At 46.9% G+C, this 27452-nt stretch overlaps 2 protein-coding genes across 4 annotated transcripts; both read right to left on the bottom strand.

The window, feature by feature from the left end:
- Positions 1-1350: 1350 nt before the first annotated feature.
- Positions 1351-26806, bottom strand: LOC144492329 (interferon-inducible GTPase 5-like). 3 transcript variants are annotated; one of them, XM_078210319.1, is made up of 3 exons: positions 26662-26806; positions 12559-12721; positions 1351-3168 (listed from the first exon to the last, which is right to left on the bottom strand). In XM_078210319.1, the coding sequence occupies exons 2-3, from the start codon at positions 12576-12578 to the stop codon at positions 1941-1943; spliced, it is 1248 nt and encodes a 415-aa protein (XP_078066445.1). In that variant the 5' UTR covers positions 12579-12721; positions 26662-26806; the 3' UTR covers positions 1351-1940. The 3 variants fall into 3 exon arrangements, with proteins under 3 accessions (XP_078066445.1, XP_078066446.1, XP_078066447.1); XM_078210320.1 differs by lacking the exon at positions 26662-26806 and adding an exon at positions 15492-15606; XM_078210321.1 differs by lacking the exon at positions 26662-26806 and adding an exon at positions 4881-4963 and having other exon boundaries at positions 12559-12590.
- On the bottom strand, positions 14383-15597 carry LOC144492330 (interferon-gamma-inducible GTPase 10-like). Its single transcript, XM_078210323.1, has one exon. The coding sequence runs from the start codon at positions 15595-15597 to the stop codon at positions 14383-14385; it is 1215 nt and encodes a 404-aa protein (XP_078066449.1).
- Positions 26807-27452: the final 646 nt, after the last annotated feature.

Consider the following 27452-nt stretch of genomic DNA (forward strand, 5'->3'; position numbering starts at 1 on the left):
ATTTAATTAATTTTGCAGACTTCGCTAATTCAGGCAAGTCTGGATTTCACTAAATTGATCATCATGCATTGCATCTAAAGACCACAGTATTCTTCTTCAGATATCTTCTTTCTATGATCTTTCGATGTCCCACATTACCAACTTGAGACAGACTCCACACACAGGGTTGCACCACAACTGGTCAACATTAATTAATATAAAAAAAGAAAGAGTTACATAGTGACTTTACATCAAAAAGGTAAATAATACATTAGTTTAGGGAAGTTTCATTACAGTTGTGTAAGGCGTGGTGAGATCACATCTGGTGCACTGTGCACAGTTTTGGTCTCCTTTAAAAATGTGTTAGAAGAAGTTCAGAGAAGGTTCACTCCATTCATTTCTTGAATCGGGGAGGTGGGGTTATCCATTAGAATTTAGAAAGTTGAGGGGTGATCTTATTGAAACATAAGATCCTGGGCGGATGATGGGTGGATATTTTCACTTGTCTAGGAGGCAGTTGAAAAATAGGGGATCTCCCATTTACGATGAAGGTGAGGAATAATGTTTTCTCTGAGAGGATCATGAGTCTTTGTATCTCTCTTCATAGATTACAGTGCAGGAGTAGGCCATTTGGCACAGACTGCAACCCCACCCAAGTACTATCCCCGTAACTCCATGTATTCACCACACTACTCACCCTGACACTAAGGGGCAATTTAACATGGCCAATTCACTTAACCTGGACATTTTTGGATTGTGGCAGGAAACCGGAGCACCCGGAGAAAACCCAGGCAGACACAGGGAGAACGTGCAAACTCCACACAGTCACCTGAGGGTCAAATTGAACCTGGGTTCCTGGCACTGTGAGGCAGCAGTGCTAACCATTGTACCACCATGCCACCCTTCCCAGTGGAGGCCGGGCCATTGAAAAATATTACAGCAGAAGCAGACAGATTTGTGATGAACAAGGGAATCAAAAATTACCAGGCGTAGGAGGGAATGCGGAGTTGAGGCCACGTTCAGATCAGTCGTGATCTTATTGCATTTATGAAATGAGACATTAAACATGGCCTCATCTGCTCAAGTGGACATAAAGGGGGTGATTCTCCCAGCCTGCTGCACTGCTCTTGTGGCACAATGGGCCGTTTAATGGCCTCCGTATGTCTTTCAAATGTGTTTTTTTTAAAGTAATCAGCTCAGCGCCAGAAATCGGCATGGAGCTGATTTAAATATTTAAATCCGTATTTCAATTTCATGAGCAGGGTCAGGACTGAAGTCGCTGGGCCTGCTAGCCTCTCCTGCGCACCCCCGCCCCCCCCCCCCCCCCCCCCCCCCCCCCCCCCACCGCCCCCCCACTCCCTCTTGGAGTGATTCACTCCAGCAGGGTTTACTACTGCTTCCCACTAACAGGAAACAGGCAGCTGATCCCACTGGAGTAAAAGGGGGGCAGTGGAGGCCCCTTCAGGAGATCGGGAGTTGCCCCATGGGCATTGCCAGCCTGGCCTCCTGGCACTGTCCAAGGGGCAAACTGACAATGCCCAAGGGGCACCTTGGCACTGCGCACTAGGCAATCCCAAAAGGGTGGAGCCTATTGGGGGAGCAATTGGTGGAGGTGTGGGGGTCCCGTTGCCACTCTGCATAGAGATCAATGGCAGAGGGCGAGAAGGGGGTGATCGGGGCTGGCCATCCAGGTGGAAAGGGGCATAGGTCGGGGCTGCTGGGGGATGGGAGGGGAAGATCTGCCGGGGTTGGAGGGGTGGTCCAGACTGCTGGGGGTGGGGGTCAATGAGGAGAGACATTGACTGGCTTGCTGTGCACAAACTGGTAATCATATCTGCCTGCATTACAACAGTATCTACACATTGGAAATATTTCATTGGCTGTGGAACAATTGAGTTGAAGATGTGGAAGATTCTTCAAAGTTTTTTTTCTTCCTTGAAGTTGGAATGATTGATAGGAGCTCAATGGTCTGATGTCTTAGTGCAGACTATTTCAGTCTCAAAAGCAGTTTTCACCACACTCTGTGCATTCTCTGTAAGATCATTCAATACATCATTCAGCAGTTTGTAGGTCATACCAAATGATGATGCTCCTCCAAAGATAGAGCCAACGACTGGGATAAAGTCGAGACCTATCTCAACTGCTGAAATGGCAATAAAAGTACCACCAAGAAACATTTTTATCACAAATGTCTTATCTATTTCACCCACCAGGGGAGTTTTCACCACGGCTTTCAGATCTTCCACAGGTTTTCCTGCCATGTTGGCCAGTCTTTGCAGAGAGGCATCATCCAGACCCAAATATTGACGGAATCCTATGATTGCTGGAATCAGTATTCCAGTGTCACAAGCAAAGGACAGGCCTGGAACTGGCACTGCTCCCACAAATCCGGAAAGTGTGGCCAACATCCAGACTTGTTTCTTCAGCACTGCTCTTTTCTTCTCTATAATCTCCAGCGTTGTGTTTGGAAGCGACAACATGAAAGCTTGTTTCTTTATATCACTGAGGTTACCTGCAAGGGTTTTGTTTAATTTTTGAAAATCGAACTCATTAATGTCAAAGTTTGATACCAGGAAAACATTGGGTGATGAAATCCCTGCCTTTTCCAAGTTACTGACACAATAATTCCTGATCTTCTCCATTTCTTCCTCTTTATTGAGTTTCTTCCCTTCCTTTCTCACTGAATTGAGATCAATATCAATTTTAGATCGAACAAAATAGAAATTCTTCCCCAGCCGTTTAATCCCTTTGGTGAGTTTTACATCATTTTCTGTGAATCGACAGGCTGAGATAATGATAAAAAAATCATATTGCTTCAAGTTCATTTTCTTCAGGTATTCATTTGCTGGGAAATTTGATGTTCCCATTCCTGGTAGATCCCAGAAACAAACCTTAGGTAGATTGGGATGTGGGTATGGGGCTGGTTCCATTGTGGTTTCTGTGGTTCCAGTTTTAGCTGCTCCCTCATCATTGTTCTGAAGTCCTCTCATCGTATTGATGAAGCTGGATTTCCCTGCGCCTGATTTTCCTGTCACTGCGATGTTTAGCTCAATATTGTCCAAATCTTTTAACTTCTCCTGTATCAGGGGTACGGTCATTTCCAGCCCACCCTCATCATAACTGCTCTTGAGTTTTTTGAGCTCTTCCTGATTGAAGTACGTAGACCTGGAAGGCTGATCCTTTTGATTTCTGTGGAACAAAATGAATATGTTACACTGTGGATAATCTCTCCAAATTCAATTAAAGGCCAAAGGAAAAACACAGTTAGAACTTCTTGATTTTAAATCAGGAGAGCTGGAATAATTTATTCACAGATACTGAAAGATACATGAAGTGGTGGTAGAAGGCTGTTTGAGTGACTGGATCCCGGTGTCCAGTAGTGCACTGTAAGGATCAGTGCTGGGATCCTTATTGTTTGTTATATACATAAATGATATAGATGAAAATGTGAGGGATTTTTCAGCAAGTTTGCGGATGGCACCAAGATTGGTAGGGTGGTTAATAGAAGATGAAAGATGTAGATGGGTTGGTCAGATAGGCTGAGCAGTGGCAGATGGCATTTAATCTTGATAAGTGCAAGATGATGCACTTTGGATGAAGAAACAAGATGGGGGAATATTTAATGAATCACAGACACTGGGAAGCTCCGAGGAAGAGGGTTTTTGGGATAATTATTCACAGATCCCTGAAGTCGGCAGAACGCATGAATGGGATAATTAAGAAGGCAAATGAGACACTTGCTTTTACCAGTTGTGGCATAGTGTATAAGAGCAAAGAGGTAATGTAGGAGTTTTACAGAACATTGGATAGGCCAGAGCTGGAATAGTTTTAGTTTATTTATTAATGTCACAAGTAGGCTTACATTAACACTGCCATGAAGTTACTGTGAAATCCACCTAGTCGCCACACTCCGGCACCTGTTCAGATATACTGAGGGAAGATTTAGCAAGGCAAATGCACCGAACCAGCATGTCTTTTGGACTGTGGGAGGAAACCAGAGCACCCAGAGGAAACCCATGCAGACACCTGCAATATTGACTGAGAACCAACTCGCACTATGATCGAGATGCCCACAGACTCAGGCCTCAAACACCTGGTCAAATAGTCAGGATTTAGACTGTATATAGCCATGACCAGTTGGTGGGGGTACACAGTAATGCCCCTCAACTGAAGAGTTACATGGTAGCCTCAGACAGTGCCCATTACGTATGCAACTGCCATCACCTCCTACAGGTATCAGACCTGCACCAACAGATAACAGAGCACCTCAGTCATCTGACCTATAACACAGGCCCCCTACACCAGTGGACATGCAGACTCTTCCAGAGGCCAACACAGTGAGGCCTGCACCACAGAACACAGGGACAGAACGGTCCAGGTGATGCACATTGAGGACACTAGCCTGAGAAAGACTGCAACACCACCAACTGGTATCACAACATACTCAGGAAATCAAATATGAGGTTTCAGGACTATATTACCACCGAGAACGATCCTTTAAATCTCATCTTTCTACAATGGGTGGGGAGGAGAAGGAGACACAATGAGCAGTGCATTAGCTGTAATAGCTTCTTCTATGCTTCATCATATGTAAGTAATTAAACATTGTTAACCTCATTAATATTTATGTACAAGATTGTGTGCACACTTTCTATTTGTGTACACTGTTGTATCTCATCCTACCGGTTGTCCCAACTAAATGAGGAAGATGTAAACTGGTCACATGATGACATGGCTACAAAAAGGTTCACATTTTGGGAGTGTGGAAGTTCTCTCTGGGTGTGTGGGCAGAGTACAAGCATGGAGTAGCTGTTTAACGAATGAATAAACTATTGTTTGTTATAATTCCTCATTCTCACTGTTTCAAGAATATAAAACATCTATAGACAACAAATGCTGACCTTTGTTACAGGCATGGCAACTTTTGTAGGGCACTGTTATGTATGTAAATGAGTGCATCTCTGCTGGTATAACGTCACGTGACCTGTCGTGATGTAAGCAGAGAGATTCGTGAGCTTTTGGGTCTCTACCATCTTGGATGTTGAACAATGTGTGAATAAATCTGCATCGTTTTAAACTTAAACATACGATTAATGATGAGAATTGGAACAAAACATTTCTTCGAGCAGATTGAAGAAAAAAGAACCAGCACTTTGTGGTGAACCATCGTTGGTTACCACTGTGGGGTTATGCCAATGTTACTGTTGGGTCAGGGGGTTGCCACTGTGGGGGTTGTTATAATGTTGTTGGGTTCGGGTGTTTACACTGTGGGATTAATATACCTGTGGTGGATGTTGTTATGGCACATCCCGGTCGGGCCCCGCCTCCTGGGGAGAGGTATAAGACCCTCTGCTCAGGCGGGCCCCCTCCAGTCTGGATTGGTGTACTCGTGTTAGATAGTTCCATTGTTTGTCAATAAAAGCCTTCAATCGCTGAAGCCTTGTACCTCGTGCTTGATTGTCGCGCATCAATTTTATTGACAAACACAAAACTCTCGACAGTAAAGAGAGTATGGAGCAAATGCTGAAACCAGAGCGTCTGACGCTGGACCCACGTGCGGTCGGTGCCTCTAACACCTTCGACCACTGGCTGAAGTGTTTCGAGGACTACCTGGCGGCCTCTGCAGCAGTTACTACAGACGACGACAAACTCCAGGTCCTCCACGCGAGGGTAAGCGACACGGTCTATCTTGCGATTCGTGCGGCCACCACTTACCCGAGGGCCATCGAGCTCTTGAAGAAACGATACACGAGACCACCCAACGAGATTCACGCTCGTTACCTCCTCGCTACACGACGTCGGCAGTCGGGCGAAACCATGGAGGACTACGCCAATGAGCTCTTGCAGCTTGCCAGGGGCTGCGACTGCAAAGCTGTGTCGGCCGAGCAGTATATGTACGACCTCGCCCGAGATGCGTTCGTAGCAGGGGTAGGGTCCTCGTACATCCGGCTTAAGCTATTGGAGAAAGGGAACCTCAACTTGACCCAAGCGATGGAGATGGCCGAGATGCTGGAGGCAGCGTCGAAAAGCTTGGCTCTGTACCCCGAAGACCACTTGGAGACAACGTGGCAGGAGCAAGCACAAATCCCTCCTCGCCCCACGGGCTCGCGCTCCCATATCGACCCGACGACGGCGGCAGCTCCAGGCGGCCAGCGATGCTATTTTTGCGGAGGAGCCAAGCATCCACGGCAACAGTGTCCAGCAAAAACGGCGATCTGCAGTCAGTGCGGTAAAAAGGGGCACTATGCTAAAGTCTGCAGGTCGAAGCCCAAGAACGGCAGTGCAGCCTGTGACCCTCCAGAGCGGAGACAATCTCCTTCAGCGTCGCAGTACCCGCGAGGCCCGACCACGTGCGAATCCAGGACGGCGCCATCGTGGCTGACGGAGGAGGAGGATGACCACCAGGAGTCGCTACGCTTGGCGCCCTCACCCACGTGCGATTCATGGGGGTGGCCATCATGGTCGACGACGACCAGGAGCGACCAGCAGGGGTCCTCAGTATCAACCTCGGCTGCATGCAGTGACGCCCTGGGGCCAACGGTGGCGTCGATCTCTCTGGACCAGACAAAGCATCACAGGCTTGACTGTTCGATGATGAACATCAAGGTAAATGGTCGTACTGTGTATTGTCTGTTTGACAGTGGGAGCGCCGAATGTTTTATTCACCCTGACACTGCAAAAAGGTGTGGACTCCGGGTTCTACCTGCCAAACAGACAATTTCTATGGCATCACGGTCCCGGTCTGTACCGATCCAAGGACGTTGTATGGTAACCCTAGAGGTGCAGGGCACAATTTACGAGCGATACAGGCTCCTTGTGTTGCCGCACCTTTGCGCGCCAATTCTCCTCGGACTAAACTTTATGGTCCACATGAAGAGTGTGATCCTACAGTACGGTGGGCCACTCCCTTCACTGGCAGTAGGGAATCAGCCGCAGCCTCCAAATTGCCCAAAGCGCCCCGCATGCAATCTTTCCACACTAAAGATCACCACACCTTCTTTATTTAAGAATCTGGTACCAGGCTGCAAGCCCATCGCTACTAAAAGTAGGCGTTACAGCGCTGAAGACCGGATCTTTATCAGATCTGAGGTTCAGCGGCTCCTCAAAGAAGGGATCATACAGCGCAGTGCTAGTCCGTGGAGAGCGCAGGTCGTGGTGGTTAAAAGCGGGAACAAACCCCGGATGGTCATCGACTACAGTCAGACCATTAACCGTTATACGCAGCTGGATGCGTATCCTCTCCCGCACATATCTGATATGGTCAATCAGATTGCGCAGTACCGGGTGTTCTCCACCATAGACCTTAAGTCTGCCTACCACCAACTCCCCATCCGCCCAGAGGACCGACAATACACGGCTTTTGCGGCGGATGGTCGTCTATATCAGTTTCTTAGGGTTCCATTTGGTGTCACCAATGGGGTCTCGGTCTTCCAGCGTGCTATGGACCGAATGGTGGACCAGAACGGGTTGCGGGCTACCTTCCCGTACTTGGATAACGTCACCATCTGCGGCCATGACCAGCAGGACCATGACACGAATCTCCAGAACTTTCTGCGCACTGCATCTCGCCTGAATCTGACCTATAACAGGGAGAAGTGTGTATTCCGTCCGCGCAGGTTAGCTATCCTTGGATACGTGGTGGAAAACGGGGTCATCGGACCTGATCCAGACCGTATGCGCCCCCTTACTGAACTTCCCTTGCCCGCTAGCACAAAAGCACTGAGGAGATGCATCGGCTTCTTTTCTTATTATGCGCAGTGGGTCCCCAACTACGCGGACAAAGCCCGTCCGCTCATCAAGTCCACGACCTTCCCACTCACGCCGGAGGCCCAATTGGCCTTCAAGGCTTTGAAAAGCGACATTGCGAAAGCCACGATGCACGCGGTGGATGAATCCATTCCTTTTCAGGTGGAAAGTGATGCATCGGATTTCGCCCTGGCCGCCACACTAAACCAGGCAGGCAGGCCCATCGCGTTTTTTTCCCGCACCCTTCAAGGTCCCGAAATTCGGCATTCAGCAGTGGAGAAGGAGGCTCAGGCCATTGTGGAGGCCATCAGACACTGGCGCCATTACCTGGCGGGGAAGCGGTTCACCCTGATCACGGATCAACGATCCGTGGCGTTTATGTTCAGTAATACGCAGAGGGGCAAGATCAAGAATGATAAGATCTTGCGGTGGAGAATTGAGCTCTCCACCTATAATTACGATATTATGTATCGTCCAGGGAAGCTCAATGAGCCCTCGGATGCCCTCTCGCGCGGAACATGTGCTATCATGCAGGAGGACCGCTTGAAGGCCCTCCACAATGACCTGTGCCATCCTGGAGTCACTCGGCTCTACCACTTCATAAAAGCCCGCAACCTGCCCTACTCGGTGGAGGATGTCAGGTCAGTAACGAGAAGCTGTCGGATTTGCGCGGAATGCAAACCGCACTTTTATCGACCGGACCGGGCACAATTGGTCAAGGCCACTCGCCCCTTCGAGAGGCTGAGTGTGGATTTTAAGGGCCCCCTTCCCTCAACGGACCGGAATGTCTATTTTCTCAATATAATAGATGAATACTCCCGGTTCCCGTTTGTTGTCCCCTGCGCGGACACGTCGACTGCCACAGTGATTAAGGCATTCAGTGATCTTTTTACCCTGTTCGGGTACCCCTGCTACATACATAGCGACAGGGGCTCGTCGTTCATGAGTAACGACTTGAAGCAATTCCTGCTCTCATACGGGATTGCCTCTAGTAGAACCACAAGCTACAACCCTAGGGGTAACGGACAGGTGGAGAGGGAGAATGCTACAGTCTGGAAGGCTGTCCTATTGGCGCTGAAGTCCAGGGGCCTTCCAGTCTCCCGTTGGCAGGAGGTCCTTCCAAATGCGCTTCATTCCATTCGTTCCCTCCTGTGTACGGCAACCAATGCTACTCCCCACGAGAGGATGTTCTCATTCCCTCGGAAGTCGTCCTCGGGGATCTCCTTACCAGCCTGGTTGACGTACCCAGGACCCGTCCTTCTGCGGCGACATGTGAGGGCCCGCAAGTCCGACCCCTTGGTCGAACCGGTCCAACTCCTCCACGCCAACCCTCAGTATGCCTATGTGGCATATCCTGATGGGCGAGAGGACACGGTCTCGATTCGAGACCTGGCGCCCGCAGGGGACGTAGCAACTCCTGTCGCTCCTATACCCCCTGTCACGAACCCCCTTTCACTTCTTTCTTCCCCAGACGTGGCGCGGTCAGCACCGGGACCAGTGAATAACAGTTATACTCCCATGTACAGCTTGCCTGAGACTCGGAGATCGGCGCCACCACAGAAGGTTCCAGGATCCCCATGCACCACCGCCTCACCAGGGTCAACCGGCCCGGGAGTCCTCGAGGGGACAGCCGGACGCTGTTTTGGAGAGAACGCCACCGCAAGCACCTGCTCCGGTGTCGCAACCGGTGTTGAGGAGATCACAGCGACGGTGCGGTCCTCCAGACCGTCTGGACTTGTGAATTTTGTATATATGTGACCTGTTTTCGCACCCCGCCGGCCTTTGTTTTTAAAGGAGGGGTGAATGTGGTGAACCATCGTTGGTTACCACTGTGGGGTTATGCCAATGTTACTGTTGGGTTAGGGTGTTGCCACTGTGGGGGTTGTTATAATGTTGTTGGGTTAGGGTGTTTACACTGTGGGATTAATATACCTGTGGTGGATGTTGTTATGGCACATCCCGGTCGGGCCCCGCCTCCTGGGGAGAGGTATAAGACCCTCTGCTCAGGCGGGACCCCTCCAGTCTGGATTGGTGTACTCGTGTTAGATAGTTCCATTGTTTGTCAATAAAAGCCTTCAATCGCTGAAGCCTTGTACCTCGTGCTTGATTGTCGCGCATCACACTTCAAATCAAAAAGATGATCGAAGGCAAGGAAAAGGAACTTCCGATGCGAGTGACAATGTGGTGGACACTTCTGCTGATACTTCCATGTAAGAAGTTTAACAACACGAGGTTAAAGTCCAACAGGTTTATTTGGTAGCAAAAGCCACACAAGCTTTCGGAGCTCCAAGCCCATTCTTCAGGTGAGTGGGAATTCTGTTCACAAACAGGGCATATAAAGACACAGACTCAATTTACATGAATAATGGTTGGAATGCGAATACTTACAGCTGATCAAGTCTTTAAGAAACAAAACAACGTGAGTGGAGAGAGCATCAAGACAGGCTAAAAAGATGTGTATTGTCTCCAGACAAGACAGCCAGTGAAACTCTGCAGGTCCAGGCAACTGTGGGGGCTACAGATAGTGTGACATGAACCCAATAACCCGGTTTAGGCCGTCCTCGTGTATGCGGAACTTGGCTATCAGTTTCTGTTCAGCGACTCTGCGCCGTCGTGTGTCGCGAAGGCCGCCTTGGAGAACGCTTACCCGAATATCAGAGGCCGAATGCCCGTGACCGCTGAAGTGCTCCCCAACAGGAAGAGAACAGTCTTGCCTGGTGATTGTCGAGCGGTGGTCATTCATCCGTTGTCGCAGCGTCTGCATAGTTTCCCCAATGTTCCATGCCTCGGGACATCCTTTCCTGCAGTGTATCAGGTAGTCAACGTTGGCCGAGTTGCAAGAGTATGTACCGTGTACCTGGTGGATGGTGTTCTCACGTGAGGTGATGGCATCTGTGTCGATGATCCGGCACGTCTTGCAGAGGTTGCTGTGGCAGGGTTGTGTGGTGTCGTGGTCACTGTTCTCCTGAAGGCTGGGTAGTTTGCTGCGGACAATGGTCTGTTTGAGGTTGTGCGGTTGTTTGAAGGCAAGAAGTGGGGGTGTGGGGATGGCCTTGGCGAGATGTTCGTCTTCATCGATGACATGTTGAAGGCTCCGGAGGAGATGCCATAGCTTCTCCGCTCCGGGGAAGTACTGGACGATGAAGGGTACTCTGTCCACTGTGTCCTGTGTTTGTCTTCTGAGGAGGTTAGTGCGGTTTTTCCATGGCCATGGCCATACTTCCATGGCCAGATGCATCTATAGCAGGCAGGTTGTTGAGGATGAAGTCAAAGTATGATTTCCCTCTTGTTGGTTCATTCACCACCAGCTTCAGTCCCAGTCTAGCAGCCATGTCCTTTAGGACCTGCCAATGGTCTGTGGTGGTACTACCGAGCTGTTTCTATTTTGGATATCAAAATTCAATATGGAGCACAAAAATTGTACATTGGGAATCAGGGTATCATGGATTTTGTGGGAGATAAATCTCAGGCCTGAGTGTAGTGTATCAAGTTAGGGATGGAATTTGACAGTGGATATTAAGAGAGATTTGGATATCTGGTGTGTCAAAAGGTGAGTTGGGTATTGTGTTGGATATTGGAGAGTGTTTTTTATATTCTTTCCTGGAAAGTGGTTGTTATTACCTCGACCAGCATTTATTGCCCATCCCTAATTGCCCTTGAAGAGGTGGTGGTGACCTGCCTTCTTCAACCACTGCAGCCCATGTAGCATAGGTATACCCACAGTGCTGTTCGGGAGGGAGTTCCAGGACTTTGACCCAGCAGCAGTGAAGGAATGACATTCCAAGTAAGGAGAAAAAACTTGCAAGTAATGGAATTCCCATGGACCTGCTGTCCTTGTTTTTTCAGGTGGTAGAAGTTGCGGGTTTGGAAGGTGCTGGAATTGGATATCACGGGTTGGGATAGAATTGAATGTTGGGAACCTGGAGAGTTGCAGATTGGTGTTGAGGGGATTGGGTGGCAAGAATATCAGAGTGGGATAATGTGATATCAGAGCTTAGTAGAGCATTCTAGTCGGGCAGAAATATGTCAAGTGCTGAAGAAATTGGATTTTAGTGTGGGTATCGTGGATTTGGGGGTAAGTGGATATTGGGGGCTGGGGAGCAAAATATCTGGGCTGTGGAGATTTTATTATCAGCGTTCTGTATAGAGGGATTCATGGAGAAATAGGTGTCATATGTCAGGGGTGTTGAATGTGGTGGGTCTGGGGAATGATTTGGACAATAGGGTCAAAGGGAAAATTGGATAACAGGGATCAATGTAGTCGAATTTTGGAAAACAGAGAAATTAGATATTGGATTTGGGGGGAGTTGGATTTTTGGGTTTGAGTGGATAATAGGGTACAGAGGTAAATGGGTATCAGGGATTGGTTTGGATTTCTGAGTTTGGGGTGACCTGTACAGTGAGAGAGAGTTGGGTATCAAAACAAGGGTGTTGAAATTGGGGGTTCATGGGAAAGTTGAATATGTAATTGCACTGGCTGTTGGGATGGGGAAGGAGTTCGTTATTGGATTTTTGAAATGTTGGAGTTCAGGGGTTGCGGTTAATTTGGATATTGGGAATTGGGAGGACTTTGGGGTGAGGGAGATAGTTGGTAATCAGGATTTGGAGAATTTGATTGCAGGTCTCAGGGAGGTCCGGATATCAGAATTTAAAGTGAGCAGCTGCTCCTCTGCTGAAGGTTGAAGAAGAGGAGAGGTTAATGGAGCTAGATGAGCTGTAGCATTGTTCAGTACACTCTCATTACAAGTGCTGACACTGAGCAATGGGAATGTATTGCAATGACAGGTTGTGCTGGAACTGAAGGGACACAATATGAGGAGTTTCTTGACCAACCTGGAGCTGGCTCCTCCCATCCTGCCTCTCTGTCTCTCGTTGCTTTCCCCGTGTGAGTGTCCAGTGATTCCAGAGCTTCCTCCTCAGAAAGGGCGAGAGGGCAGAGGCTTGTGGCTCCTCCCCTGATGTCACTTCTTCACCTTTGGTTGTGTTGGGTTTTTTCCTTTGAGATGAAAGTAGAGAGTGTGAGGGGCAGCACTTTATTTACCATCAGATAAAAGACAAGACTGGTGTGTGAAGGAATCTAGATTTAATTCAGTGAAATATAGATAATAGAGTAGAATTTAGACATAATGAGGACATTAAAAATTTGCGTCTCAAAATGAATTGCCCACATTCTGTGCACAGCAGAGTGCACTTGTGTGAATCAGTCCCAAAAGCTGTGGGCTGGGCCTATCCCCGCTGAGAGGCCAGCAGCATAGCGCTGAGCGGGCCACTGCACATGCGCCGATCTGTCAGTGCCGAGATCAGCACATGTGCAGTGGCCCCTGACTGCCAGCCTCACGATCGCTGGCATTTCTCCACTCCATCTGACGAAGGGGCAGCGCTCCGAAAGCTAGTGGCATTTGCTACCAAATAAACCTGTTGGACTTCAACCTGGTGTTGTTAAACTTACTGTGTTTACCCCAGTCCAACGCCGGCATCTCCACATGAGCTCAATCACAGGCTAGTCCTGCGACCCTGCATCGCCGGCCATGCAACCCCCCCCCCCCCCCCACCCCCCGCCCCCCTCCTCAACACGGCCTTATCCTGGACACCTGAACATGCCCAGACCAGCCTCAACGCCACCCCCCCCTTCCCCTACTGCAGCCCCGATCTCCTAATCCTCTTCGCTCACCAGCAGCCCCAATCCCCCGCAGTGGCAATGCCCAGGGGGCGACCCGCAGAACCCGATCTTCTTGGAGGCCTTGATTGACCCTCCGCCGTCCCCATCCCCCCCGCACCCCCCCCCTCCCCCCCAACCCATTCACTCCAGTGGGGTCGGGCTGCCAGTTATCCACAAGTGGAGAGCTATACTAAACCCCACTGGAGTGAAATACACCTGGCCGGGAGAGAGGCTAGCTGGCCAGAGAGAGAGGGCAGTGTGTGTGCATGTATGTGAGGGAGGGCAGAGTGTGTTCACGTGTGTGAGCGAGAGAGGGTGGCGTGTGTGCATGTGTGTGAGAGAGAGGCACAGTGTGTTCTTGTGTTTGAGACAGGAAAACAGGGTGGGTGTGTGTGCATGTATGAGACAGGAGGAGAGAGGACGGAGTGTGTCCTTGTGTGTGAAAGAGAGAGAGAGAGAGGAAGAGGGCTGTGTGTGTGTGTCTGTGTGTGTTAAGCCACTCCTAAGTTGGGTTTTACTTTCATGGGCTAATTGTTAGGGGGTCATGTGAGAGTGGCTTGGTCAGGGCTTAATGTGAGAGGGCCATGTAGCTGGTAAATGTATTTGTGACCGTGTGCCTCCTCCTAATTCCCATTATATGCAGAAATATAACTAGAAAAGTCTGGTTTACATTTGATTTCTGTGTTTGCTTCTTTTACACTGCAGAAAAGGGGTGTCAACATTATAAGAATTTCCCAATTTTTTTAAGGTTACTCCCAGTTATCAAGGAATATAGAAGAAAGTGAATGAATTTTAAATGTAGGAAAATATCAATGTAAATAGTTTTCATCTATTTCTATTTTGATAAATTTTAATAGTAACAAACACCAGGATGTTGGATTTGGCCCAGAATGGGAAAGTGAGTTGGACTTCTGAGCTGATCAGGTGCATCCAGATCGAGCATCATCACAATCTCTAAAAATTGAGCAGTAATGTTGACTGGTGTAATGGGGATCAAATTAATCTCTGTTCAGTGCACTCTGTACCAGCCGTTTTACAGTTTCCGAACGGTCCTTCAGTGAATCCTTCAATAACTTGCAGGTAAAAGCAAAGGACGACACTGCCCCAAAGACAGAGAGGGTCACTGGCCTGAAACTATATTTAAACCCAGTTATCATACAGGTAACGATGGTGATTCCTAACAACACATTGGTAACTGTTGATGGTATCTTCCTTGGCAATCGATGATTGCTTTCTGCTTTCAGAATTGTAGTGAGTTTACTGACTTTGTTGGCCGGACTTTGCAGAAACATGTCACTGAGTCCCAGCTGTTTCCGGAGATAAATCCACCCAGTAACTGTGAACCCAATGGAGGTAAACAAAGACCACACAGGCACTGCAATTGGCTTTGAAGATGGTACTAACACTGGTGCTGCACCCACTGCTCCAGAGAGAATGGCCAATAACCAGACTCTCTTCATCAAACGGATTCCTTTGGCTTCTCTAATTTCCAGCACCATTTTTGGGATGGAGAGTGAGAAAACATTTGATTTAATGCTTGGGTGATCCCTGGCGAGGGTGGTCTTTAACTTTGGGAAGTCATATTCCTCCCTCTCAAAACTAGAGATCAGAAAAATGGCTGGTGGTGTAACCCCAACACTTTGGAAGTTACTAATACAGTCCCTGCGGATTGTGCTCCAGCCTTCATCAAGGTCAACCCCTTGCTTCTTCAGTGAGTGAGCATCATTGTCAATCTTGGATCGGATATAGTAGAACTCTTTGCCCTGTTCCTGAATCTTTTTGGCAATTTCTGCATCATTTTCTCTGAATTGGGACTGGGACACAAGGATGAAAAAGTCAAAGCTTTCAAACTTCACTTCCTTTAGGTAATTATTTAGCTCAAAACCAAAGGAAATTGTTCCTGGCAGATCCCAGAATTGGACATTAGGCAGAGCTCGATAGGGATACCTGGTCGGCTCCATCCAGGTTTCTTCATTCCCTGTTGGAACAGCTCCTTGATCGTCACTCCAAAGATCTCTCATAGCATTGATGAAGGTGGATTTCCCAGAGCCCGCATCACCCATCACTGCAATGTTAAGCTGCACATTGTCGAAATGGTCTGACTTACTATTCATCTGCAGAATCACTGCTTCCAATTCCCCCGTGTTACACATAGATTGTGGATTCCTGCTCTCCTGAGCAGTGAAGAACTTGGAGAGTATAGACTGAGCCATTTGATCTCTAAACAGAACATCAGATATAAATGTTTGACATGAGTTCAAGGACATTTGAGACTTTTCAGATCTGTCGGAGGATATTATCTCGCCACATGTATGTGGTAAAATTTAACAAAATGGTCACTGAGGTATTAGCCAGAAACATGAACTCTATTTCTTTCTCCGGAGATACTGCCAGATTCACTGAGTGAATCCAGCATTATCTGTTTGTATTTCAGATTTCCAGCATCTGCAGTATTTTGCATTTGCATTAACAAGGTAGATTGAGTCAGTAGTTGGATAAGCTGATATAAAACATGTTTCGATATCCATTTCACTGTTACTCAGTCTTGATCTCATGTTAAACTGTGCTAGTTAAAGTTAGTCCACCCACTAAAAGTGCTCTGTGCTTGTTACAGGCTAATCGTGGACAAGATTGTGGGCATCTGTCTCAATGCAGTACAATGGATCATTGTTCACATCGCACGATTCACAAATTTACTAGTTTATCTTCATTTTTATTTGCTATTCACAAAGCCACTTGTGCGACCATCTCTCATGGCTATTCATTCCTTGATGCAAAGGAATAAGAATCATCTAATGACCCTGATATTGCAGATCGGGCAGGTGAACTTGGAGCGTGGATTGGTACTTGGGACTACGATGTTGTGGCCATTACGGAGACATGGTTACAACAGGGACAGGAATGGTTGTTGGAAGTTCCGGGGTACAGATGTTTCAGTAAGAGTAGGGAAGGTGGTAAAAGAGGTGGTGGAGTAGCATTGTTAATCAAGGATAATTTAATGGCTGCAGAAAGGCAGTTCAAGGGGGATCTGCCTACTGAGGTAATATGGGCTGAAGTTAGAAATAGGAAAGGAGCGGTCACGTTGTTAGGAGTTGTCTATAGGCCCCTAAATAGTAGTAGAGATGTGGAGGAAGGAATTGCAAAGCAGATTATGAATAGGTGTGGAGGTCACAGGGTAGTTGTCATGCGTGACTTTAACTTTCCAAATATTGATTGGAACCTTTATAGGTCGAATAGTTCGGATGGAGCAGTTTTTGTACAGTGTGTGCAGGAGGGTTTCCTGACATAATACGTGGATAGGCCGACAAGAGGTGGGGCCACATTGGATTTGGTACTGGGAAATGAATCGGGCCAAGTGATAGATTTGGTTGTGGGAGAGCACTTTGGAGATAGCGATCACAATTCGGTGTCTTTCGTTATTCCAATGGAGAGGGATAGGGCCGTACGGCAGGGCAAGGTTTATAATTGGGGGAGGGGTAATTATGATGCGATTAGGCAAGAATTAGGAGCATAAGATGGGAACAGAAACTGTCAGGGAAAGGCACAAATGAAAAGTGGAGCTTGTTCAAGGAGCAAATACTGTGTGTCCTTGATAGGTATGTCCCTGTCAGGCAGGGAGGAAATGGCCAAGTGAGGGAACCATGGTTCACAAAAGAGGTTGAATGTCTTGTCAAGAGGAAAAAGGAAGCGTATGTAAGGATGAGAAAACAAGGTTCAGTTGGGTCTATTGAGGGTTATAAGTTAGCAAGGAATGAGCTGAAAAAAGGGCTCAGGAGAGCTAGGAGGGGGCATGAGAAGTCCTTGGCGGGTCGGATCAAGGAAAACCCCAAGGCTTTTTACTCTTATGTGAGGAATAAGAGAATGACCAGGGTGAGGTTAGGGCCGGTCAAGGACAGTAGTGGGAACTTGTGCATGGAGTCAGAAGAGATAGGAGAGGCGATGAATGAATACTTTTCTTCAGTGTTCACCAAGGAGAGGGGCCATGTTTTTGAGGATGAGAGTGTGATACAGGCTGATAGGCTGGAGGAGGCAGATGTTCAGCGGGAAGATGTTTCAAACAGACCATTGTCCACAGCAAACTACCCAGCCTTCAGGAGAACAGTGACCACAACACCACACAACCCTGCCACAGCAACCTCTGCAAGACGTGCCGGATCATCGACACAGATGCCATCCTCTCACATGAGAACACCATCCACCAGGTACACGGTACATACTCTTGCAACTCGGCCAACGTTGTCTACCTGATACGCAGCAGGAAAGGATGTCCCGAGGCATGGTACATTGGGGAAACCATGCAGACGCTGCGACAACGGATGAATGAACACTGCTCGACAATCACCAGGCAAGACTGTTCTCTTCCTGTTGGGGAGCACTTCAGCGGTCACGGGCATTCGGCCTCTGATATTCGGGTAAGCATTCTCCAAGGCGGCCTTCACGACACATGACGGCGCAGAGTCGCTGAGCAGAAACTGATAGCCAAGTTCCGCACACATGAGGACGGCCTCAACCGGGATATTGGGTTCATGTCACACTATCTGTAATTCCCACAGCTTGCCTGGACTTGCAGAATTTCACTGGCTGTCCTGTCTGGAGACAATACACATCTCTTTGACCTGTCCTGGTGCCCTCTCCACTCACATTGTTTGTACCTTTAAGACTTGATGAGCTATAAGTATTCGCATCTCCTCATCACGGGGATAGTGCCAGAGGACTGGAGAGTGACGAATGTTGTTCCTCTGTTCAAGAAAGAAAATAGGAATGACCCTGGTAATTATAGGCCGGTTAGTCTTACTTCAGTGGTCGGTAAGTTAATAGAAAAGGTCCTGAGGGATAGGATTTACGACCATTTAGAAAGATGCAACTTAATCCAGGATAGTCAACACGGATTCGTGAAGGGCAACTCTTGCCTCACAAATTTGATTGAATTTTTTGAGGAGGTAACTAAGTGTGTTGATGAAGGTAGCGCAGTTGACGTCATATACATGGATTTTATCAAACATGTGTTTGATAAGGTCCCCCATGGTCGGCTCATGAAGAAAGTAAGGAGGTGTGGGATAGAGGGAAATTTGGCTGATTGGATAAGTAACTGGCTATCTCATAGAAGACAGAGGGTGGTGGTGGATGGAAAATTTTCAGACTGGAGACCAGTTACCAGCAGTGTACCACAGGGATCAGTGCTGGGTCCTCTGCTATTTGTGATTTTTATAAATGACTTGGAGGAGGGGGCTGAAAGGTTGATCAGTAAATTTGCGGATGACACCAAGGTTGGTGGAGTAGTGGATGAGGTGGAGGGCTGTTGTGGGCTGCAAAGACGCTTTAATAGAATGCAGAGCTGGGCCGAAAAATGGCAGATGGAGTTTAACCCTGATAAGTGCGAGGTGATTCATTTTAGTAGGACAAATTTGAATGCGGATTACAGGGTCAAAGGTAGGGTTCTGAGGAATGTGGAGAAACAGAGAGATCTTGGTGTCCATATCCACAGATCTCTGAAGGTTGCCACTCAAGTGGATAGAGCCGTGAAGGAGGCCTATAGTGTGTTAGCGTTTATTAACAGGGGGTTTGAGTTTAAGAGCAGTGGGATTATGCTGCAACTGTACAGGACCTTGGTGAGACCACATTTGGAATATTGTGTGCAATTCTGGTCACCTCACTATAAGAAGGATGTGGAAGCACTCAAAAGGGTGCAAAGGAGATTTACCAGGATGCTGCCTGGTTTGGAGGGTAGGTCTTATGAGGAAAGGTTGAGGGAGCTAGGGTTTTTCTCTTTAGAGCGGAAGAGGTTGAGAGGTGCCTTAGTAGAGGTTTATAAGATGATGAGGGGGGTAGATAGAGTGGACGTTCGGAGACTATTTCCTCGGGTGGATGTAGCTGTTACTAGGGGGCATAACTACAAGGTTCATGGTGGGAGATATAGGAGGTATGTACGAGGTAGGGTCTTTACTCAGAGAGTGGTTGGGGTGCGGAATGGACTGCCTGCTGTGATAGTGGAGTCGGACTTTAGGAACTTTCAAGCGGTTATTGGATAGGCACATGGAGCACACCAGAATGATAGGGAGTGGGATAGCTTGATCGTGGTTTCGGAAAAGGTTCGGCACAACATCGTGGGCTGAAGGGCCTATACTGTGTTGTACTGTTCTATGTTCTATCACCACATCAAGTCTCTCAATGTTGCTCATCACGCCAGACGGGGGGAAATGACAGCAGGGCTCAATTTCATTAACTCGAGCCAGAAATGCTGAGCCTGGTCCGCCAACTTGGATTAGCCCAAAAATCACCTGCATTAAATCATCCATCAGTCACCCTGAACTAAGCTACCAGTCATCTACTCCATGTAGAGTAGACACCAGAGGAGTAGAAGATTTCCCGATGAGGTTCTTGATCCTGGAGAGACCCTTCAATTTATTACTGTTGGTTGGGATACCTCCAAATTGTTACAAACCCAGATGAGGAGGGATGAATTACCCCCGTCTTTATCTGACCACCCTCCTCCCTCTGTTGGTTGCAATGAGATTTTCATGGACACCTCTTCCCACACCCAATAGCTATGTTTTAAAAGGAGCTAATTTAACCAGGTTTTCTTAAGGTAAAGACTGAAAAAGTTTATTAGTTACAAAAAGCATGAAAATGGTAAAACAAATGCAAGCGGCATGGAGACACAATGGTTAGCACTGCTGCCTCATAGCGCCAGGAGCCTCGGTTCAATTCCGGCCTTGGGTGACTGTCTATTTGGAGTTTGCACATTCTCCCTGTTTCCTCTGGCTGCTCCAGTTTCTTCCCACACTCCAGAGATAGGTTGATTGGCCATACTAAATGTTTCTTAGTGCCAAGGGGATTAACAGAGTAAATATGTCGGGTTGTGGGGATAGGACCTGGGTGGGATTGTTGTCGGTGCAGGTTCAATGGGTCGAATGGCCTCCTTCTGCACTGTAGGGGTTCTATGATTCCGTGTACTTTCAAACACTATTGGAAAAGAAAAGAAAATACATCACCTATAAAAAAACTGAAAAAAAATACACCAGCAACAGGCAGAACCCGGCAAGCTTGATTCCTTTGAGATCACAGAACTGGAGAATACATTAAGGGACCTGAAATATGACAAAGCAGCAGGATATGACAACATAGCACCAAAATCCGTCGAACAACTTGGCTTCCATGCTTGTGTCTGGCTGACTCAGTTCCATAGAAGAATAAACTCACTCCCGAAGGTGTGGCATATGGCAAAATTCATTACTATTCCAAAGCCTGGAAAAGATCTCACATTGGTGGCTAGCTATCGAACAAATCACTATTTTCTGTGTCCTTAAAAAATCTTTCAGCATCTTATCCTGCAATGCATATCTCTGGGAATAAAAATTATGCTAAACGTCGACCAAGCTGGTTTCTGTCAGGGGTGCAGGAAATGTGATCAAGATCTGGAAATGTGATCAAGATCACCTACATCGGAAATGGCTTCCAAAAGAACCTGAAGACAGCAGAATGCACTGGATCTCACAGCTGACTATGATACCGTGTGGCACACAGGCCTGCTCCTAAAACTGCTCAGTGCTTCCAACGTGGATTGGGACAGTTACTGAAACACTCCACCACACCAGGGGGAGAGCGTGGAAAGGACTGGACAATGGACTATCACCGGGCTCAGTGCTACCCAAACCCTGTTCACCATTTAAACAAACAATCTTCCAACAACCACATCCTGCAAGTTTATCTATGCTGACGATATCTATTGTGCCATCCAGCTCCATTATTTGTACTCTAGATCTGATCCTTAACAAAGATGTTATAAGGCTGATGGAATCATAGAATCATAGAAATCCTACAGTGCAGAAGGAGGCCATTCGGCCCATCGAGTCTGCACCGACCACAATCCCACCCAGGCCCTACCCCCACATATTTTACCCGCTAATCCCTCTAACCTACACATCTCAGGACTCTAAGGGGCAATTTTTTTAACCTGGCCAATCAACCTAACCCGCACATCTTTGGACTGTGGGAGGAAACCGGAGCACCCGGAGGAAACCCACGCAGACACAAGGAGAATGTGCAAACTCCACACAGACAGTGACCCTAGCCGGGAATCGAACCCGGGACCCTGGAGCTGTGAAGCAACAGTGCTAACCACTGTGCTGCCGTGCCGCCCCTGATGGAGTAGTGCTACCGTGCCGTGATGGAGTAGTGCAATACATGGCATATCACGTAAAATCTCTCTGAAACCCTATGTAATCCACCTTCACAATGCCAGTGCAAACAAAAATGCATATCTACAAGGATGGTCAGAGACAAGAGCGTAATCTGAACCCAGTATACTCGGGAGTAACTCTGGACAGGATTCTCTCTGTTCGGTAACATCTGAACAAAACAGCAACAAAGGTCAAAGCCTGAAACAATTTACTGACTAAACTTGCTGGATTAATTTGGGGTGCTGCTGCCAAAATACTCCAGACCTTAGTATTTTCCATATTATACTCCATAGCAGAGTGCTACGCACTAGTTCGTCAAAGGTCATTACACGCACATCTTGCTGACACTCAATTGATTGCAACAATGTGCATCATAGTTGGAACCTTCTGCTCTTCACCCCTCCCGTATCGTCCTGCCCTTTCAAACATCACATCCCCCACACAACCGCTGACTGATGAAAACCCACAATGCAGTTGAATCCATTTGTGCCACATCTCATTTACCACTCCATGATGGCCTGTTCAACATAATTAATGCCTGCCTTCCATCTCAATGTCTCATATCGAGCACCCTTCCTCAGAAAGATGTATTATTAAATATCCTTTTGATCAAGGAATGGGAAATGTGGGATATCATCAGCAAGTTCCTTGCTACAAATGTTTGGCATCTGATGGCCTACACCTGAGGGTTCTAAAAAAGATAAATGCAGAGGTAGTGGATATGCTAGCGATGATCTTCCAAAATTCCATAGATTAAGGAATGGTCCATCAGACTGTAAGTTGGAAAATGTTACACTGCATTTCAAGAAAGGAAGGAGAGAGAAAGTGGGAACTACAGGCCAGTTCGGCCAACATCAGCTGTTGGGAAAATGCTGGAACCTATTATTAACAGTGCTTTTAGAAAACCCCTCTGATTAGAACAAGTCAACTTGATTTTAATAAAGGGAAATGCTGTTTGACAAATTTATTTGAGTTTTTGAGAATGTAAGTAGTATGGTTAAAAAGGGGAGCCAATAGACGGATATTAACAAGATGCTACACGAAAGATTAAGAGGCAAAATAAGGGTTCATGGAGTTATGTGTAATATATGACTGTGGACAGAGGATTGGCCAACAGATAGAACGCAGAGAGTAGGCACAAACGGAACTTTTTCACATTGGCAGGCTTGAATAATTAAGTGCTACAAGGATCAATGCTGGGGCCTCAGCTATTTACAATCCATATTAATGACTTAGATTAAGAGTTAAAGACTAACGTATCAAAGTTTACAGATGATGCCAAGCTTGGTGGAAAGGCAACCTATGAAGAGGATACAGAGGGGCTATTTTACCATTTTGGTTCTAAGTGCTGGGCGGACTTGAAACTGGGAGTGTTTCAGATCCGACTTTTAGACCTGTTCTCAGGTGCCCCCATTCGCACTCTGCCTGCAAAAATATCAGCGATTCCAAATCACACTGCAAAAGCCTGTGGGTGGGTCTTAACATGCCCGAAACCCTGCAGCTCCGATCGGCGCCTTCAACTGCGCATGTGCAGAAAATAAAATGATAGAATGCTGCTCCCCTGCCACATTGCTCCCAGGCCAGATAATGCCTCCCCCGAGCTCCCACAGACATTGCCCCACCCCCACAACATGACTGACCCCCTTATCCCCCCACCCTCCGCCACCCAGACCGATCATGGCCCCCTCCCCACCATCCCCTCCACTCTCCCCCACTAATCTCAGGCAGAGTGGCAGTGGACCCCCACTTCCCCCTCACTGATCTCAGGCAGAGTGGCAGCGGACCCCCCCTTCCCCCTCACTGATCTCAGGCAGAGTGGCAGCGGACATCCCCCCTTCCCTCCACTGATCTCAGGCAGAGTGGCACTGAACCCCCTTTCCCCCCTCCCCCTCATGATCTCAAGCAAAGAGCCATCAGATCTAGGCACTTACCTCCTCACTAACTGGAGCGCCCGAATTGGACCTTTGTGGAGCATGTCTGTTTCGCGCCGATGGATGGGCGAACGCGGTGGTAAAGGGAGAAGTACCGGTAAGGTTAGGTGTGCAGCCCATTAAGTCAATTTAAATGCATGCAAATGCATTTAAGTGGCCGTCGTGCCCATTTCAGGCGCAGTCCTGATCGTGGCCATTTTTGGGCCTTGGTAAAAGGGGAACTGGCACAGAGGTGGGCACGGAGGTGGGCACGGAACGTGCTACTTACCTCATGCCTGACTTTACCAAGTTGTTGCACCCGAAAACGGGTGCAACGTGATGGTAAAATCGGGCCCAGAGAGGCTGAAAGGAGATTTAGACAGGTTACGTGCATGGGAAACCTGATGGCAGATGGACGTGGATACTGTAATAGAACGTGACATTTCAGAATTCTACAGAGTGTATAGGGGCAGCGGAACCGAGGAGATTCATATGCATAGATTTTTAAATGAGTAGCTACAGAGTTTAGATGTTGAGAGAGTGGTGAGCACAGCAAATGAAATCTTTGGTTTTATAAATAGACATTTCAAATACAAAAGCAGGAAAGCTATTGTGAACCTTTGTAAAGCTCTGGTTAGGCTGCAAGCAGAGTCCAGTCCACATTATATAGGATGGGAAGTCCTTGAGAGGGCACAGAGGTAGTTCTTCGGAATGGTTCTAGGGATGAGGGGCGTTTACTTACAAGGTTGGAGAGGCTGAGTTTGTTCTTCTTGGAGCAAATGAGATTGAGGGGAGATTTAAAAATGGAGTACTTCTGTATAACCAACACACAGTGTTAACTCTTTTCTTTTTACACATCTACAGAACTCTTACTATCTGTCTTTATATTTCTAGTTAGCTTTCTCATGTGGTTCAATTTTTCCCTCCTTATTAATCTTTTAGTCATTCTTTGTTATTTTTATATTCTGTTAAATCTTCTGACCTGCCAGTTATCTTGGCGTAATTAGATGCATTTTCTATGAATTTGATACTGTCTTTAACTTTTTAAGTTAACTATATATTTTACCTTCCCATGGGAATTTTTCTCTCTTGTTGGAATGCCCAGATTCTATGTTTTCTGAAATGTCCCCTTAAATGTTTACCATCACGTCTCTTTTGACAAATCCCTTAAGCTAATTTGCCAATTCACTTTAGTAGGCTCTGGTTTCATGTCTTCATAAATGTCTTGATTTAAGTTTTAAAATGCTCGTCTTAGACCCAATCTTCATGTCCTCAAACTTAATGTAAAATTCAGTCATTTTATGATCATTGCCTTTTCTATGAGGTGATTAATGAATCCTATTTCATTGCGAATTACCAAGTGTAGTATAACATGCTCTTTGGCTGGATCCTGAATATGATGTTCTGAGAAACTACCCTGAAAACACCCTTTGAATTCCTCATCTAGGCCACCTTTGCCCAATTGATCTTTCCAGTCGATATTAGATTAAAATCTCCATGATTATCACTGTACATTTCTGACAAGCTCCCAATATTTCTTCCTTTATACCCCACCCAACCTTATGATTACTGTTAGAGGGCCAGTGCATAACTCCCACAAGTGACTTCTTACCTGTATAATTTCTCATCTCTACTCAAATTGCTTCTACGCCCTAGTTTCCTGAACGTGTATTATGCTAAGAACATCATTAATTCAGTTACCCCTCCACCTTTTCCTCGCTTTGTCCTTGTTAAATGCCATGTACCCTTCAATATTCATGTTCCAATCTATATCATCCTGCAGCCATCTCTCGGTAATGGCTATCAGGTTGTATTTATTTCTCTTTGTGCTTCAGTTCAACTGTTTTGTAACAAATGCTACATGAATTCAGAAATAAAGCCTTCAGTTTTGTCCTTTTATAATTTTTGTAGTGTCTGACCATATCTGCTGACATATTCTTAAATTTGTACTCTCTGTCCCTCCCTGTACTAGATTGTCTATCATTTCCCGCATTATTACCTTTCTCTCTGATGGGGAATCCCTAACTCCCTACAACCATCAATATGTTCCAATCATGAGACATACCAGTCATCTCACTCTCTGACCAAGCTAGCCTCAACAAATAATGAAGATGCACAATGGATAAAGTGAACTCAATGTAATATGAAATATTTACAAGTGAAATTTAATTTTGAAGAACACCCATGCCACCTTTGTTTTCTCAAGTCTTATGTTAATGGAAATGGAATGGATAGGAAAGTTGTGAATGTGATACAGAGCCTCCCTGTTTATCCGGGACTCTCTTTTCTAGCCCATCCATATCTGCTGCATTGCCAGCTGAGGGTGGGTCTCAACACTGTAAAACACACATGCCACATGTTGATTGCACATGTTTCCCCTGCACCACCACACCCCCCCCTCCTCCCCTCCCACCCTTCCCTCAGCCCCTCTCTGGCACTTGAATTGTAATCACCTGGGAAAGGGCAAAAACAAGGTAGTGGAAGTGGCTCACACTTCTGGTTATGCTGCCAGGAGTGACATGCTGTTGACAAAATTCCCTCACCAAAACAAAAATAGTTTTTAATCCTCACAGTACAGCGCCAACCTGCACTGTGCATCTTCCAGCTCTCCAATTCCCAACCTTTCTCACCTTCCTACTTCTCCTAAACACCCCATTTTCCACCCATCAGGAAAGTCAGCTCACTACTCCAGATGCAATGAACTCTCCTATTTCCCCTCATGTTGTCTCTGAGTTTATCTTGTTCCTGAGACACACCCCTTGCTGCCTCGACATGATTCTGATCATCTAACTTCCCTCAGGGGCTCCAGTGTTCGCTGATGTTATTAGCAGCTCTGTCTCCTTGGATATGAACTATCACATCATCAACTCTCTCTTCAAAAACAAAACTTGACCGCTCTGTCCTTGAAACCAGTAAAAATGACCATTCACCCACACTGTGTCCAATGTCAGAGCCTGTAGACAACATTCACTGAGCTCTGGGCTTTAGGATTGTGATAACAAAAGATATTAAAACGGAATTAAACAGCACACACACATTCAACACACAGAAACTGATAGCTGGTCTCATCAGGGAGATAGAGATAGAACATAGAACATAGAACAGTACAGCACAGAACATGCCCTTCAGCCCACGATGTTGTGCCGAGCTTTAGATTGGATTTGCCGATGGATTTAGAAATACTCACCTTGCACAGTGTTTCTCTTCAGATTGTGAATGTGTTTTGAAACACAAACTCCTAAAATTAGGATGATTTTGTGAGAGTCCAGCAGCTACAGAAAGCAGCTACAAAAACGAAAATGCAACTGAAGGAGACGTCAAAGGACAAGGGGAGGGTTGTGTGATAACCGAGCAGGAAGTGTTCACTGCAGTTACAGAGACGGCAACAAAACAACTCAATGTAAACATTTCACACAAAATAAATGTCAGGCTGAGCTTCAGACCCTGTTACTGAGAGCAGAACAGGTTCATCAGTGACTCGAAATTTTGATTTTGCCTGATGTTTATCATCCAGTTTGAACAGGTAATTTAGTGAAATGGATGTTTCAGAACTGGTTCCGTCTCAGCAGTTAAAACCTGACTTCACTTTGCCACCATTACTGCCTATCCCTAGATATCCTGTAATTATGAATTATGTAGGGGAAAGAGAGGGTCATGTAACTCAGCCATCGGGGCCAGCGGGGTGATGAGGGAGCCGAGAGAAGTGGGGAAAGTAACGGGGTCAGTAATGTGAGGGGGTGGGGGGGGTCTCTGATGTCAGTTGGGGGGAGGCTGTATCAGGGCCAGGGGGTTCTATCAGGAGAGCTTCTTTTTTTAGCTTTTTCTGCACCTGTGCAGATCTGAGCTGCTGCTGTGTGGCAAAATAAGCCCCACGCACTGCCTCTAGTGGCTAGAAATGGTCTAGTCCATATTTTCAAAGACTGAATGCATAAGAATCGGCATGAAAACTTGCCTGAAAAACAGATCAGAAACTCTCCC

This window comes from Mustelus asterias, chromosome 4 (genome assembly GCF_964213995.1).
Source record: "Mustelus asterias chromosome 4, sMusAst1.hap1.1, whole genome shotgun sequence".
In the NCBI taxonomy this organism is placed as follows: domain Eukaryota; kingdom Metazoa; phylum Chordata; class Chondrichthyes; order Carcharhiniformes; family Triakidae; genus Mustelus; species Mustelus asterias.

Bases quoted from the DNA above. Each gene is read 5' to 3' on its own strand.
- LOC144492329 (XM_078210319.1), bottom strand. From the start codon at position 12,578: ATGGGAGGAGCCAGCTCCAG. The intron at 3,169-12,558 runs GTTGGTCAAGAA...TTTGTTCCACAG, and splicing joins ATGGGAGGAGCCAGCTCCAG to AAATCAAAAGGATCAGCCTT.
- LOC144492330 (XM_078210323.1), bottom strand. From the start codon at position 15,597: ATGGCTCAGTCTATACTCTCCAAGTTCTTCACTGCTCAGGAGAGCAGG.